A 17,759-nucleotide genomic window follows, 5' to 3' on the forward strand; every position below is an offset into this window, starting at 1 on the left:
TACACTACTTAATAACCAAGAGATCACTGAAGAAATCAAAGAGGAAATGAAAAAATACCTAGAAACAAATGACAATGAAAACACGATGACCCAAAACCTATGGGATGCAGCAAGAGCAGTTCTAAGGGGGAAGTTTATAGCAATACAATCCTACCTTAAGAAACAAGAAACATCTCAAATAAACAACCTAACCTTGCACCTAAAACAATTAGAGAAAGAAGAACAAGAAATCCCCACAGTTAGCAGAAGGAGAGAAATCATAAACATCAGATCAGAAATAAATGAAAAAGAAATGAAGGAAATGATAGCAAAGATCAATAAAACTAAAAGCTGGTTCTTTGAGAAGATAAACAAAATTGATAAACCACTAGCCAGACTCATCAAGAAAAAAAGGGACAAGACTCATCTCAATAGAATTAGAAATGAAAAAGGGAAAGTAACAACTGGCACTGCAGAAGTACAAAGGCTCATGAGAGATTACTACAAGCAACTCTGTGCCAATAAAATGGAAAACCTGAAAGAAATGGACAAATTCTTAGAAATGCACAACCTTCTGAGACTGAACCAGGAAGAAATAGAAAATATGAACAGACGAATCACAAGCACTGAAATTGAAACTGTGATTAAAAATCTTCCAACAAACAAAAGCCCAGGACCAGATGGCTTCACAGGACCATGATACTATACACAGAGAATCCTAAAGATGCTACCAGAAAACTACCAGAGCTAATCAATGAATTTGGTAAAGTAGCAGGACACAAAATTAATGTACAGAAATCTCTGGCATTCCTATACACTAATGATGAAAAATCTGAAACTGAAATTAAGAAAACACTCCCATTTACCATTGCAAAAAAAAGAATAAAATATCTAGGAATAAACCTACCTAAGGAGACAAAAGACCTGTATGCAGAAAATTATAAGACACTGATGAAAGAAATTAAAGATGATACAAATAGATGGAGAGATATACCGTGTTCTTGGGTTGGAAGAATCAACCTTGTAAAAATGACTATACTACGCAAAGCAATCTACAGATTCAATGCAATCCCTATCAAACTACCACTGGCATTCTTCACAGAACTAGAACAAAAAATTTCACAATTTGTGTGGAAACACAAGAGACCCCGAATAGCCAAAGCAACCTTGAGAACGAAAAACGGAGCTGGAGGAATCAGGCTCCCTGACTTCAGACTATACTACAAAGCTACAGTAATCAAGACAGTATGGTACTGGCACAAAAACAGAAATATAGATCAGTGGAACAGGATAGAAAGCCCAGAGATAAACCCATGCACATATGGTCACCTTATGTTGAAAGGAGGCAAGAATATACAGTGGAGAAAGGACAGCCTCTTCAATAAGTGGTGCTGGGAAAACTGAACAGGTATATGTAAAAGTATGCAATTAGAACACTCCCTAACACCATACACAAAAATAAGCTCAAAGACTTAAAGACCAAAATGTCAGGAACTATCAAACTCTTAGAGGAAAACAAAGGCAGAACACTCTATGACATAAATCACAGCAAGATCCTTTTTGACCCATCTCCTAGAGAAATGCAAATAAAAACAAAAATAAAGAAATGGGACCTCATGAAACTTAAAACCTTTTGCACAGCAAAGGAAACCATAAACAAGAGAAAAAGACAACCCTCAGAATGGAAGAAAATATTTGCAAATGCAGCAACAGACAAAGGAGTAATCTCCAAAATTTACAAGCAGCTCATGCAGCTCAATATCAAAAAAACAAACAACCCAATCCAAAAATGGGCAGAAGGCCTAAACAGACATTTCTCCAAAGAAGATATATGGATTCCCAACAAACACATGAAAGAATGCTCAATATTATTAATCATTAGGGAAATCAAAACTACAATGTGATATCATCTCACACCGGTCAGAATGGCCATAATCAAAAAATCTACAAACAATAAATGCTGGAGAGGGTGTGGAGAAAAGGGAATCCTCATACACTGTTGGTGGGAATGTAAGTTGATACAGCCACTATGGAGAACAGTATGGAGGTTCTTTAAAAAACTAAAAATAGAATTACCATACGACCCAGCAATCCCACTACTGGGCATTTACCCTGAGAAAACCATAATTCAGAAAGAGTCATGTACCACAATGTCCACTGCAGCTCTATTTACAATAGCCAGGACACGGAAGCAACCTAAGTGTCCATCCACAGATGAATGGATAAAGAAGATGTGGCACATATATACAATGGAATATTACTCAGCCATAAAAAGAAATGAAATTGAGTTATTTGTAGTGAGGTGGATGGCCCTAGAGTCTGTCATACAGAATGAAGTCAGAAAGAGAAAAACAAATACCATATGCTAACACACATATATGGAATCTAAAAAGAAAAAAAAAAAGAAGATCATGAAGAACCTAGGGGCAAGACAGGAATAAAGACGCAGACCTACTAGAGAATGGACTTGAGGACACGGGGAGGGGGCAGGGTAAGCTGCGACAAAGTGAGAGAGTGGTAGTGTATATATGGACATATATACACTACCAAATGTAAAATAGATAGCTAGTGGGAAGCAGCTGTATAGCACAGAGAGATCAGCTCGGTGCTTTGTGACCAGCTAGAAGGGTGGGATAGGGAGGATGGGAGGGAGGGAGACGCAAGAGGGAAGAGATATGCGGATATATGTATATATATAACTGATTCACTTTGTTATAAATCAGAAACTAACACACCATTGTAAAGCAATTATACTCCAATAAAAATGTTTAAAAAAAAAAAGCACATATACTATGCAATTACATTTATGTGAATAAAGGATAGTCAAAATTAATCTATAGTGACAGAATTCAGAATGATGGTTACCTCTGGGGAAATGGGGCACTGGTATTAGGAATAAGGAATTTCTAGGGTGATGGACATGTTTTATACCTTAATCTACATATATACATATATGTATAACAATTTATTGAAAAATTAATAAAGAGGAGAGAAACATAAAAAAAAATTCTTAAAACAATAATCCAAGGGAAAAAGGGGCAAATATTTCAAAAGATACTTCATCAAAGAAAATATAAAGAAGGCAAATAAGCACTGATAATCAACATCATTAGGAATCAAATGCAAACTGAAACCATGAAATCCCACTGAACTCCTATTAGAATGACGTAAGCAAAACTGACAATAACAAGTGCTCACAAAGACGTGGGGCAAGGGTAACTCTCAAACAGCGTGGTGGGAATATAAAATGTGTAGACACTTTGGAAAACAGTTCAACGGTTTTCTTTAGAAGTTGAATATATATGTACCATATCATCCAGGTATCTCATTTCCAGGTGTTTATTTACTCAAGAGAAATGAAACCTTACATTCGCACAGAAATCTACATGTGAATGTTCGTAGCCCCTCTATTCGTAATTGCCAAGAAGAGTAAATGTGGTATTCATTTAAGGCCCATCACTGTGGTTTTGATTTGCATTTCCCCAACAAGTAATGATGTTGAGTATCTTTTCGTGTGTTTACTGGTCATTTATATATATATATTGTTTGGAGGAACAGCTATTCAGATCCTTTGCCCATTTTTTTAATCAGGGTACTTGCCTTGATATTGTTGAATTATAAGCGTTCTTTATGTATTCTGAATACAAGTCCATTATCAGATAGATTTGCAATTTTCCCCCCATTTTATAGGTTTTCCTTTCAACTTCTTGACGGTGTACTTTGAGGCACAAAATTTTTTTTAATTTGGTAAAGTCCAACTCATCTATTTTTTTCTTTTATTTCCCATGTTTTTGGTGTCATAATCAAGAAAGCATTGCTTAATGAAAGGTCACAAAGATTTGTTCATATGCTTCCTTTTGAGGATTTTATAGCTGAGATAATTGATGTTTTGGACAAATAAAACAAGGTATATTTATGGGGATGCAGGGGTTAGTATACACACAGCCGTTTCCTAGTTCTGTCTGTTGAGAAGGCCAAAAAGCAAAGGGTGCACACAAGCAATGAACACATACAGCATACATATCATGATTTCTAAATACCAATAAAAGGAACTAAGGCTCCTGAAAGAGAGGTGGATTTTACCACCAGGGGAGGGAAAACCACCAGATGAACGTGGATCACATTTTGGTGCCAGAAAGTAAACAGATGCTCATAAAAGCCTGAGGGCACATCAAAGGGCACAGGAGTCCACCTGAAAGAGCTTGCAATGGCCAAAGCTGAAGAACTGTGAGCAAGAAAATAAGTAACAGTGATATAATAGAATTATAAGCCACAGAGTAAAATAAGTTCATGCTGGTAAAAATTAATAGAATAAAAATAATTGGAAGAGAAGGGACAGATATTCCTTAAAGAAAAATTCCAATTAAATGTAGAAGGAACGGGGAAGAGAGAAAATGACCATTAGAACTCCACAGATCTTGTTGCAGTCAAGATCCACTAATGAATGTCAAAATTAGTGGTTAAACGCTTAAGGAGAAACAGGCTATTGGCATAATCTGAATGTATCTCCCCTGAGATATGTATTAATTAAAAAGGGGAAATAGTAAGCTTGTAGTGGAGAACTACAGAGACACCATCTTACTCAACTGGTCCAGGTTACATCATCTGCCCTACCGTACCCCTGATACACTCCACATCTATTCTGAGAAATTCTTTAAAAGTCCTCAACTGAGTCATGAGTAAACATCAGACTAATGCAAAATAAAGAACATTCTACAAAATAACGAATCCATATTCTTTACAAATGTCAAGGTCACATAAGACAATGAAAGACGGAAAAACTGCCACGGACTGGAGAAGATCAAGGAGACACAACAACAGAAGGGCATGTTGGTTTCTGAGCTGAATTCTGGAAAAGAAAAACAGCAGAATGGAAAACCCGGTGAAATCTGAATAAAGAATATAATTTAGAAAACAGTACTGTGCTAATGCTAAAGTCTGGTTTTGGTTATATATAATGCTAACATTTGGGGGAGCTGGGTAAAGGATATATGGGAACTCTCTGTGCTATTTTTCCAACTTTTCTGCAAGTGTTTTCAAAATAAAAACTTAAAACAAGGAAAATTTGCTAAATGGTAATTTTGCTTGCTAAAAATAGAAATAAGTGAAATTGCAAATGAATAATAATATGCATTTTTATATCTTCAGAACTAAACTTCAAAGCTAATTAAACAAGATACCTCAACTTTCCTCATAACTTGAACAACTTGTGATGCTATTCTTCACTAAATGCCTTTGCTGGAGACAGCCACCTGTGCTGCAGCATCGGCAGTAGGACCTGTCACCACCTACCTTGTTTCCTCATATAAAACTGCATTTTAGTTGGGGTCATGATACGTCTGGGAAAGTGTGTAAATTTTTAAAATATATAAATTATATTCAATTAATCACATGATAAAAGGTCTATATAAAAATAAAAGCCACATCAATCACCTGATAAAATTATACTGCCCCTACTATAACTTTCCACAATGTTTTTTCCCTTAAAATTTTGATAAATGAAGTTGTCGGGGGGATAAGATCACAACTTTGCCTGCTGATGAGGTAACCATACTGTATGTGCCTGTATAACCTGTGGCAGCGAGGAAAGCAGCCTAAAAGACAGTTTCAACGAGGCTCTGAATTACACAGGCTAATTACACTTAGCGAGGCCACCCAAGAAAGAAAAGGATAGAGTTCTTTTTTTCTGGAAAAAAAATTTAAACATCACTTTAAAACTTCCCTTTAAGATTATGTAGTTAGGGGATGAGACTGAGAGCTCTCAAGGCTTGAGATCCATCAAAAATGATTAACTAAATGGATTTACATGAATTTGAGATATTTTCAGTGAATTCTATTAGGTATTACTAACAAAAGCCGTATTTTACTTGTGTACACTGACTTTATTTTAAATGTTGTGAATGCCATTAAGGACTTCACAGAACATTAAAATATACACTAGAAAGCACATTATTTCAAGATCATATTCGTTTTAAAAATATAGTACGCAACATACAAAGAATAAAAATAATTCAAATAATAAGTTTCTACTCTGAAAAAAAAGTTTTATATAGACCTTTTCTAGCCCTAACTTTGGATATATGCTCAGACTGACATGCTAATATATGTATTACACACATAAAACATATACACACATATATAGTTATGAGACTCATTACTCTCAATAACAACTTCAAATAAATGCAAAATACATTCCTGTCCTCTCCTACTACTTTCTTAGTATTAAAACAGCAATAAAAAAGCCCAATACCTTTATTTCTACAGAAAATCTCAATATCAATGATAACTTTCAAAGCTCGTTCATATGTATTAGTTAATTTGAACCTCATATTCAAAGGAAAGGCTAAACATTGTTAGTCATTTTGCAGCTGAGAATACAGATGTAGAAGGTTGAGAGACTTGCTTAAAGTCACACATCTCAATGGCAATAAAGTCAGGACACTAAAACCTAGTTCATTTGACTCCACCCATCCACCCATCCATCCATCCTCCAAATTCTGTACCAGGCAGTAGAAGTACAACTGTGAAAACATTTACCCTAGTGTTTTTTTTTTTTTTAATTATATTATACCATGCTACTTCCTAGCACACGTTTTCAGATTATCTGATGTCTTAAAACTCAATATGAAGGCTTCCATGATAAGAATTTCATTAACCCATAGATGCTGATTTTTTTGGGGGGGTATACTATTTTATTAACATTTAAATATCACCAAGAGTTCAAGTATATGCTAGCCATTTGTTCAGATTTTTGAAATAAAGACAAAATGGGCAAACAGCTTTAAGGGTGCAATGTGTTTAACACTGCTCGATACATTCACCAACTAGACAGTCTAAGGGGCGGGATAACTATACACCTAGGAGGACCAAGTGTAGGAACAAACCCTGGAACTGGAGGAAAAACCCGCCATTCAGGGCTGAACAGAGGTCCTTGTTCAGTCCTTGACAGAACCTCCCCTTGACTTCAGACTGGAGACAAACCGAGGGAGTCTGTCAGTATACAGAGACCACTGCCTTCAGGACAAACAAACAGTAACAGGATGGACTGGCCAGAGCCAATTCAGGTTGTGGGGACCGGTCTGAAGTGAGCAGGGTCGGCTGGAGGCTGGAAATGCTGCAGCTGAAGGCCAGCATCGGCCGATGACAGCAGCCACCTTCTACAAGTCGCTGATTTCTCCACAAGTTCCTAATGCTTTTCCCAAACAGGGAGTTTTTTTTTTTTTTTTTAAAGCTCCTGGATATGTAGGGTTATATAATTGGAAAACTCTTGAAGACAAACAGACTTGGACTTCAATCAGCAAGTTAACCTCTTGAAGGTTCTTTTTTTAAATCATTAAATTGGGAATAACACCTACCAAAGAATTTTGCTTTGAAGATTTAACGGCCTAATGAAAAGTTCAGCACAGACACTATTACTACCCTTCCTCTTTCTTTCTTTGTAATTAAAAAGACAAAACGTGCAAAATAATAGAGTTCTTTAGTTCCCCATACTAACCATCTAAAATAGGAAGCCATACATATTACAGTTTGGAGGACTGTGGGAAGGAAATGGCAGAAAGTGGGCCAGAGAGACACACGGGGCAAATATTTCCTTAAGCCTACTCCACAATGTTAAGTAGATAAAGGAAGTTTTTAGACATATACTGAAGACATGTTAGAGGGAACATATTTATTCTTCAGGAGATTAAATTTTAAAATATTTAAGAATGTTAATTAGAAAGTTTTGAAAAAACCTATATCAGTATATTACTCAATAAAAGAGAAATGGCGATGAGTTCAGAGTCAGCTTAACTCACCAGTAAACAGCACATTTACTGACACACAAACACAAATGAGACCATCCGGGAGAGCGATTATATTACTGAAAAAAAGGAGACTGATGGAAAAATAGTGCTCTGACATTATTCACCCATTGACTACAAAGAATGTAAGATAGTCCTAAACTTAGGAATTCCAACAGGAGTGAGAGTGAGAGAGAGCGGAGAGAGAGGCCAATGAGCAAAATACCTAGTCTGCTGCGCCATGATGGACAGAAGGCACCAGACTATGTAGATAGGGCTTTGAAAGAAACAAAGACATTTAGCAGCAGTTAAGAAAAATAGTAAATTAACCCATGGATGATGTCTGAGGTTAAAGAATCAAATTGTTGAGCTATTAATTATTTTAGGAAGTCTTTTGTTAAGTGGTGAAGTATCAGGAGACTGGAAAACAAGGACTCTAGTCTGAAGGTTAAAAAGAAAGAGGGGAGAGGCTGAAAATTATAGAGCTGTAAGTCTAACATCTATATTAGGAAATAAATTTGAGATGATACTTATGGATGAGCTTAATAATACATTTGGAGAAGTACAATTTAATAGGAGTGAGTCAGCATGGATTTACCAAAGGCAATCATGTCAGAAAAAATTTCGTTCCTTTTTAAGTTGAAGTAATAATTGGTTTATGTAAGGGAGAACCAATGAGAAACTGTCAGGATTTTCTGAGATTTTTGGACCTTTTCATAAAATGAATTATTGTACAAAATGTCATGACATGTGTCAGGGCACCCAACTAACAAAAGGGGATGAAAGTAATGGGGTTAAAAATAGAGGGCCAAAGAATTTGGGAAAAGACTGTGTTCTACAAGGCTCTCTATATATCAGAACACTAATGTTTTTAATTAATGATGAAGAAAACCTTTTATAGTACAAAATTTGAATATATCACTAAATGAGAGGGAATGGTTAAGATACAAAAGGCTATACAGCTGTTTTATCTTAACCGTGATAGATTAAGCAAATGGGCTCAGAGGTGGAATATGAAACTTAATCTGCCTAAGTACAAAGTGATGCACTTGGATAGAACTAAGGAATCAGTTAACTATAGTTTAAATGGTACTGAACTGGTAACCATTAGAAAGAAAAAGGATTTGGAATTTGGATAAGAGTCAAACTTTCACATTCTTATAACTGGGTAAGAGAAATGCTATGGAATGAAGTTAAATAATACATGTCATAAAGAATTTAAAAAATGACTATCTTATAGGAGAATAAAAAATTCTAATCTGTGAAGAGGGTTTGATAGATTCATGTGCTATCATCCTGCACAGGCAATAATCTAATGCATATTGTAAATGATTAAGTACTGATATATATAAGAACTAATGAAAATCATATCAATACAAATATGATAAAAAATATGACAGTAGAAAAATTAAGGAAATTAGGAAAAATACCGTCCCATCACTTAATGCTTAATTTCCCCTGATAAGAGAACACTATTTGATTATTACCTTTGGAAAAGGCAGAAACATTTACTACATTTAAAGTCCCAGCTTCTCAGATGAGAATACGGAAAAACTAAGCCAACCTCCTAGTCTCCACGCAGCGCTCATCCTGCGGGAAAGTGGCCACTCCATGCCTGGGCCCTCCGGGCGCATCTGTGCAGGTGCAGGGAGCATAGCTTCAATTTGAGCCGTGGAGGCACAACGTGGAGTCTGTCTCTTGGAGTTCGTGAGAAAAAACATCTTCTTCGTAGTCACAAGCAGCAGAGCCCTGGCACACCCCCTCCACTCTCTCCTTGGCCCTCTCCATCTCAATCTTCAGGTTGTTTTTAAAGTATTCTGAGATATTACCACCCAAGTCCAATTGAAGGTCACCCGTATTGCACACATAAAGTGTGTGTACTTCTTTCTCAAGGTGTAGTGAATGAACACCAAGCTTATTCGTGGATAAGAGAGATGGGAGAAATACAACTGCTAAAACTATGAAGCTCAAATAAAGATCACTTTTGAGATGAAACGGATTTCACGTAATAGAGAATAAGTGTAATGTACAATGACAGAAAAGATTCTGGCCACCTGCAATCTGACATCAGTTTTGCGGGACTAATGTGACTGCATAATCCCACCATATTAGATCTAGAGTGGACCTAGATGAACCTCTTTGGAAGTTTAGGGGTCAAGGGAATCCTGTTCTTTTAAAAAGAGAAGTACTGGGCTTCCCTGGTGGCGCAGTGGTTGAGAGTCCGCCTGCCGATGCAGGGGACACGGGAAGTACCTACAGAAAAGGGTACAACTCAGAGAAGAGCTTGAGGAATTTTCCCCAACTGAACACAACCGCGTCCCAACATCAGGGATAAGAAGGAGAACCAGCACCGCCTCTCCTCATCCCAGGGACTGGTCTCTACACCACAGATTAGTCTTGGCTGCTTTTATATTTAATAAAGAATGAAATAATACAGAATATACTCCTTCTTGTTTGGCTTAACTTCATCCAATGATATGATCGTGAGACTTATTCATATTGTCGCTTTAGCTGTAGTTCAATCATTCTCATTGCTGTAGAGTATTCCATTAGGTAAATATGCAACCTTTCTACTTGATGGACATTCAAGTAGTTTGGGGTTTTGACTATGATGAGTACATCAATTATCAAGTATAAATAATAAAGTAAAGGACTATTTCAAGTAAAAGATTAAAGTTGTCACTGCAGATAAAAGAAACAAAATGCAGCTATATGCTGTTTATAAGGCAGCTGGTATAGCTATACAATATAAAACACAGAATGATGGCAAGAAGTATTACTACAGATAAAAAGGAACATTTCATAATTATAAGAGAATTAAATATTTTTTATCTTAGGTGTGCACATGTATAAAACAAACCTAAAGTTCCAAGTATCCAGTGATTTATCTTTAAAACATGTAAAGCCAAAATTAACAGAAAAACAGACAAATCCATAATCATAGGGGGCAACTTTAATATACCTCTCTTACCATAGTGATAGAGTTAGCATAAAAAAAATCAGTAAGAGTACAGACAATCTGAGCAATACAGTAAAGAAATGAGGTAAGTGACATACAGGAAACACAGAATACAGCACCAAACAACACCGATATTTCTAGTACGTCTCAAACATTTACCAAAACTCACCACATGCTGGGCATAAAGAAAGTATAAACAGATTCTGAAGGATTAAAATAATTCAGACTATGTTCTGTAAGCACAGTAGATGTAAGCTAGAAATCAATTTACATTACTATTTCAGTAGTTAACAAAAAGATAACTAGAAAATCCCCAAATGCCTGGAAATCAAATACTGCATTTCTAAATAATCCACTTTTATTAAAAAAAAATAAATGACTACTTGTATCTTGTTTTCCAACAAAAGCTACAACCAAAATTAAAGCTCACATATAGCCTTTAATTCTCAGGAGTATGAAACGGAAAATGGTATCAAAGTCATTCTTCTAGCTCCCAACAACAATTGAGAAAGAAGACAATGGATCATCAACGGAAGCCAACAGAGAAGAACACTGGGCAACGATGGGTGCTAAGTATTATCACGTCAAACAGTTTACATATTGTACCATCTTGGTTAGATCATATGAAAACTGTGCTGTAGGCATCACTATCCCCAGCTTACAGAGGGGAAGACTGAGACCCACAGAGTTAAAACAGGGTTTCCAAAGTCATTCAACAGGGAAATGAGAGCTGAAGTTAAAACCCAGCCTGCCCTGAAGGCCATGCACACAGAAACACGGGATGCTACAGTGAGGAGGGACCTCAGAGAGGGCACGGACCTCACTGCAGGGCCCCCAGGGGAAGCACAACTGCAGGAAAACCACTTTCTCAGAACTGTTTTCCAAAAACAAAAAAAATTAAATACCTTATTTTAACATAGACATTTCCAAATATCATGTTAACTAAAATTTAAGATACCCCAAATGACATTATTTACAATCTTTTCTGTTGCTGTTTTTTAACATTTTCCTTCTCATGAGACCATGAGATGTTTGATCTACATGGGAGAGCAAGTCAGATCCAGAGTGAATGTGTTTATTTGTTCTGGGGTAGTTTAAAAGAACTGCTTCATATGCGTCACTGAATTTTTGATTACAGATTTCTCAACACATGCATAGTGTTGACAGCAGAGAAGGCTGCTGGTAAGTCACCGTCAGGTCTGGGCCATAAACCACTCTGAAGATTTCAGTCCACCTCCTGACCCTGCACAGTACCGTGCATCAGGGATTCATCCACTGTGCTGCCTATTTCCTCTACCGGAGAGCGTGGAAGGAAGCGCGGCCAGCGCCCGCGTCAACATCTCACTTCACGTGGAGGAAGGCGCGTTCCACACATCCATGAAGGTATTACAGTTGACTCAGAATTACAAGGTCAAAGAGTCAACCTAAGAACTTCGCCGTTTTAAAGTTTTCTCTTAACGGAGCTAAGTTTATCAAAGCAAATATATTACTGAGGAGCGATCTTGCCTTGCACGGGGGGAATAAACAAGTGACACCCCACACGCACCACGTGGATTTCGTCTGTCAAAATACTGAGGAATGCTACTGTGATTTAGATAGAAAAAGGTTCCAGAAGAATCATAAAAATACAAACAAAAAACTAGGATCCAATGCGCAAGAGCATCGCACACATACACAAGGAAACAGGATAATTTTTCTAAAAAAGATTCTATACAAATGATATCTCTAAACAGAACTCTCAGCATCACTCAAGCAGCAGTGGCGAAGCGAAGAGCCTGTCCTTTCTGTGCAGGACAACAAAAGGAATGTGTTTCTTTGGTCTGCAATTAGCTTCCTCTCCCTTTCTTTGCTGTTTACTTCATTTAAGAGCTAGAGACACCTTATTTTAGGAAAATAACCTACTTTTAATGTCTGATTGGTGCAATGGAAGAGAGAGACAGAATGCGTCGATATTACATCTTGAGAAGCTGAAATAGTAAAACTACCTTGAAAATAGCACTTTGCTGACAACCTACCATCAGTTTAGATCACTTTGCTTGGCCATTTCTTGAAGCACCAGCTTTTAGGCAATATTTCTGACATCTGCATTGTCATGCACTCATATTAATAAAGAATCCGTAGGTACTCATGGCCAGAAGATACTTCAATTTGACTTTATCTGTTTTTGTGAACTAAAGCTGATAAACTGTCTAGTTCAAAGCCTTTTCAGTAACAACCCCACCAAAATACAAAAAATATTGACTCCCGTTTTTCTTTTTCAAAAACAGACGTGGGTACAACAGAGATTACTAAGTCAGATGTTTTACCATGACTTTAAAGAGTCAATCTGATGAGTATAAACAGAGAAATTTGAGAACACAACAGCAGAAAACAAATAATCACCTTACATTCAGTGTCAAATGGATTAGGACTATTATTCTACCTCACATTACTCAACAAGTCCTGTTTCTTCCACTGTAGACATTACATTACCAATGTCATTTACACATTTTGCAAAGGCAGCCTTGCATCTGGGGTGGGATTTCACACAACTTTCAAACACTAGTGTCACTTCGCCAGCATCAGCACCAACACCCACAGTCCTTTGCACTGATCATTCTCGGCACGAGAGTACTGTGCTAAGAGCTTCATAGACCAGATCTTTTTAAATTCTCACAATAACCCTTTAAATAGATCCCACCACATCGATTTACGTACGAGAAATCTAAGGTGATGAGATGAGCCTGCCTGTAACCCACACGGCCAGGATGGGGAGGACAGTTTAAATACAGCTCCAATTGCTCCCAAAGCACCTGCTTTAAACATCCCCTGGATCCCCTGGCATTATTTAAATAAAGTCCTGTTTGGGCTACAGTTGGAACTTCCGGCAAATGTCCTGCAGGGGACTACCTCTTCCGACAGGTCCCATACTCACCATCCATCACCTGGCTACTCTGCACGGAAGAACTCTGCACTCAAGGCCCCCTTGTTCACTAAACAAAAGGCTGGGCTCCAGGGGTCAGTGTGCTTAACCCTGCAGTTGGTGCTGCATATCTGATCCTCCCACAGCATCTGACGGCCAGTCCAACAAGGCCAGAGTGATCTCAGCAGCCTCTGCCATCACCAACGTTCCCTGAAACCCGTAGCACGGTCCCTCCTAGTTTTGGGGACACGTGTGGCACTCTGTTACCCCATCCAGGTTCTCCTGCTCTCCTCAGTCACATTCTTCCCCTTTCCAGGTGTCTACTGGAAAACCGTGGTACAATGGACAGGGCAGGCATAACATTTTAAATCACAAACATTTTTTGAAAAAAAATTAAAAACCTTATCAATTAGCCAAAATACGAAGCTCAAACAACTACTACTGTCTCAGCTCAACCGCGTTTTGAGTATTTGCCATTAATAACTCTGCTGTCCTGCGATGATTATTTCGTCATATTTGCTCTTGATGAAATATAATTGAAAAGACCTGTTTTTATAGTTGAGGGGGATAAGACCAAGTGTTCTTTTTTCTAAGTCTTGAAGCAGATACTATCACACATGCTACCACATTTAAATAAAGGCTGTTATACACGAACAGCCTAGTAACTATCGTGACAAGTGAGCATTTCACGTAATAGCTTTCGTTTCTTACCTGCGTGCAAGTAGGCCAGGTCAGGGTTTTCGATGTCAGGGTGCTGCTCTTTCAAGTGGTTTCGAAACTCCACAGGGACGTTGGTTCCATAGTCACACTTGGGGCAGTTGTACATCTTGACCCCTTCATGTTTGCCCGTGTGTAGAATGTGCTTGCGGATATTTTCAGCACAGTTTGACCTACCAAGGAAGAAAGAAAAGTAAACGGAATTAAGGTCAAATCAATAACATGAGACCACAGATCATGATGGCAGTGACCACTCATGCAGACCTCACAGGTGTCAGGTGCTATGTATGCTGTAAGTGTTGTGCTCTGTAAGAGTTAACATGAATCATATGAGGCTGGGAGCTTTTATAACCTTGGTGTTAATTTCTAGGTTGGCTTTTACCTGAGCAATTCATTTCTATGCAGAACTGGAAACACAAAGTCCCAAGTTCTATCATTTTAATATCAAATTATTCTGGTACCACTTGAGGGCAGTGAAGGAGTTTCCTTAATCCCGAGAACACACCTTGCACCACGGAGTACTGATACAAAGGCAAGCCCTGTCACCTCCACTGAAATTGGAGCATTAAGGAAAAAAAAGATGCCTTGACTTTTAGACCTGTCAAGTGAGCTGCTTCTAAGCAAGGCTCTAAGATAGTCTGACGATAGAAAAGTAGCTGGAAACAGCCCCTCAGCCCACAGTTGGGCAATGTGCGAAGTTCCAGTGAGGCTCCTGTACCGGTGTAGGTTTTGAAGAGGGATGGACTGAATAAATACAATTGAGGGTCTGTATATTTCCCACCAAATTGTCCCTGAAAATAGGCTCCTCTCCCACTGCTTTCCTGCAGACGCAGAAATGCGAGGCCTGAAATGACCAGAGCCCTGGGCACAGGGAACTGCTCATGAGGCAAACTGTTCACCGCCTGCTCCCAGCCCTCTCAGCACAGGCACTGCAACTGTGCCCCCAGACCGCGTCCAATTAACAGCAGTTAAACCGAGCGGGCATACAATCAGTAAGAGTGGGTGACTGAATATGTCTTCAGTTGGACATTGATTTCTAAAGAGAGTCCCATGCTCACAGACTGGAAGACTTAATATTATTAAGATGGCAATACTCCCCAAATTGATGTGCAGATTCAGTGCAACCCTACCAAAATCTCAGCTGGATTTCTTATAGAAATTGAAATGCTGATTCTAAAATTCACAAGGAAACGCATGGAACCTAGAAGACTCAATACAGTCTCACAAAGAACTAAGTTGAGGACTCACACTTTCTGATCTCAAAACCCACGAAGCAACAGTAGTCAAGACGGTTCCATGGGAAGTTAGATGCCTCAGCGCAAGGCTGCAGGCTCCTCGTGGGGAGCAGGGATTCATGCCGGACTTGCTGGGCCCATGAGCGCAAGCACTGGGTTTACGGGGAAGGCATTCTGAATCATGAGGACATTTCAAATGAAATTTTGAAATATGACACACTGAAAAATTTGAGGCAGCTTTACATATATGTACATATATACGTGTATAAGTATATAAAGCGTGGGCTGGGCAATTAGCAAAAGGACCAGAGACGCGACCTAATTTTACGGCTTCTTAAAAAATATGTAATAAAGGAAATATTTTATTCAGTTCAAAAGCAATGCATTTTAAAATAATAAATTAATAAAATAAACCACAAGTGCTTCTAGAACGCCAAAAGACTATGTCAGTACTACATACTCACTGTCTATTAACACAAAATCATGTTAAATTTATGTTATTTAACCTAATAAGAAGGAAGCTTAAAAAGAATCCTAATGAATATTTTTTCCTCTTTTGATGCATATTATTTCAGTTATTAAAAAATAATGCACCGCTGAAGTTGAAGAAACATACTTTCACATATTTCAAACATCAAACGGTCTACTGACAGACAGATATAGTAAAGCCTCCTCCAGCACGGGCCGGATCACCCCCACCTCCACCAGGGACCCGGGATCCCTAACTTCTTATCAATCTTTTGGGAGAATTAAGAATGATTTTTCCAATCCACAAACACACCGTATCTTCTTTTCTCCCCTCTTCTTGTATGTAAATCTGTTGGCATAACCCGTGTCAGCAGCACCTTCTTCCACCTAACAACAAGGCGTGGGGATGTTGTTTCCACGTGACTATGTTAGAGCAGAGTGTCCTTCCTGATGCCTCCCTCTACCCTCCCCTACTCCCTCCCTCTGCTCCGCCTCCTCTCCTTCCTTTGTTAATAGCCAGGCAGTATTTCATGGTAAGGACAGAGAGTATTATATTTAACTGACCCTCTACTCATGAGCATTTAGGTTGTTTCCAATCATTTGCTAGTATAAACAAGGTTGCAATGAATCATCTTGTGAAACACTTTCCATTTCTCAGGATGCCAAGAAAATCTCAGGATGCCAAGTGGAATTGCTTCCAATGGCAATGGGCATATGCTTTTGTAATTTTGATAAATGCTGCCCAACTGCCATCCAGAGGAGTTGTAGCAATTTACACGTCCACCAACAACGTTTGAGAGAGTCTGTTTCTGCACATTCGTGCCACTGTAGTGTGTTGTGTTACCAAACTTTCACATTTTTACCAGCTTGGTGGGTGAAAAATGGTAGCTCACTGGGGTTTCAATTTTTAACTTTTAAAAGTTTTGATCTGCATTTCTTTTGTAACGAATGAAGTTTCTTCGAATATTGAAATGTCATATGTATTTTCTTTTCTCTGTACTGCTTTTCCATATTTTTATCAGTTTTTTTCCTAAGGGTTGTTAGTCATTCTCTTATACCTAAAGGAGGTAGATACTTTATGACAAAAGTAACAAATATTTCTTCCTTAGTTTCCTTTAGACTTTGCTTACAGCATCTTCTGAAAAGCAGAAGTGTTTTATTTTGTTCATCTTTTGTCCTATGGCTTCCTTACTTGGAGGTCATAAAAGGATTGTCCCGAATTTGGTTCTAGTACTCGAATAGTTTCATTATGTTCCACTGAATATTAGATCCCTTACAAAATTCTCCTAGAGTGTGGTGTGAACTGTGGATCCAGACTGCTAGACAGAGCTGTCAAGACAACATCTTAATAGTCTACCTTTCCCCCACTGACTTGAAATGCTACCTTCATCAATATTTTATTTATTTGAAGCTAATTCTGGATTTTCTATCATAGTCTGCTGGTCTGTCTCTGCCTGCGCCCATCTGTTACAACGAACCAAGCTGCACAAGGCTCACATCTGGTAGAACTCATCCTTCTGCACTGCTCCTTTCCTCCCAGGTCACAACTTCCCACCCAAGCCATCAGATCGTCAATCACAAGACTGTGCTGGTGAGCTGGTGTGGCAAACATCATGAGTTAACTACGGAACCAGAGAGAATAAAGTAGTATCACTAAGACACAATCAGGTAATTTCTATGTACTTATTAACATGTACTGGTAGTACTGTCTTACCGAC

At 38.2% G+C, this 17,759-nt stretch overlaps 1 protein-coding gene across 2 annotated transcripts in view; it reads right to left on the minus strand.

Moving 5' to 3' along the window:
* Window positions 1-17,759, minus strand: part of ZNF407 (zinc finger protein 407) — a 413,038-nt gene that overhangs the window by 127,159 nt on the left and 268,120 nt on the right. For both annotated transcript variants that reach the window (XM_024754886.1, XM_024754887.1), the window contains exon 8: window positions 14,333-14,511. In XM_024754886.1, the coding sequence (XP_024610654.1) occupies window positions 14,333-14,511 (179 nt within the window). The remainder of the gene's footprint in view (window positions 1-14,332; window positions 14,512-17,759) is intronic.

Source organism: Neophocaena asiaeorientalis, unplaced genomic scaffold (assembly GCF_003031525.2).
Source record: "Neophocaena asiaeorientalis asiaeorientalis breed wild unplaced genomic scaffold, Neophocaena_asiaeorientalis_V1.1 scaffold124, whole genome shotgun sequence".
Classification (NCBI taxonomy): domain Eukaryota; kingdom Metazoa; phylum Chordata; class Mammalia; order Artiodactyla; family Phocoenidae; genus Neophocaena; species Neophocaena asiaeorientalis.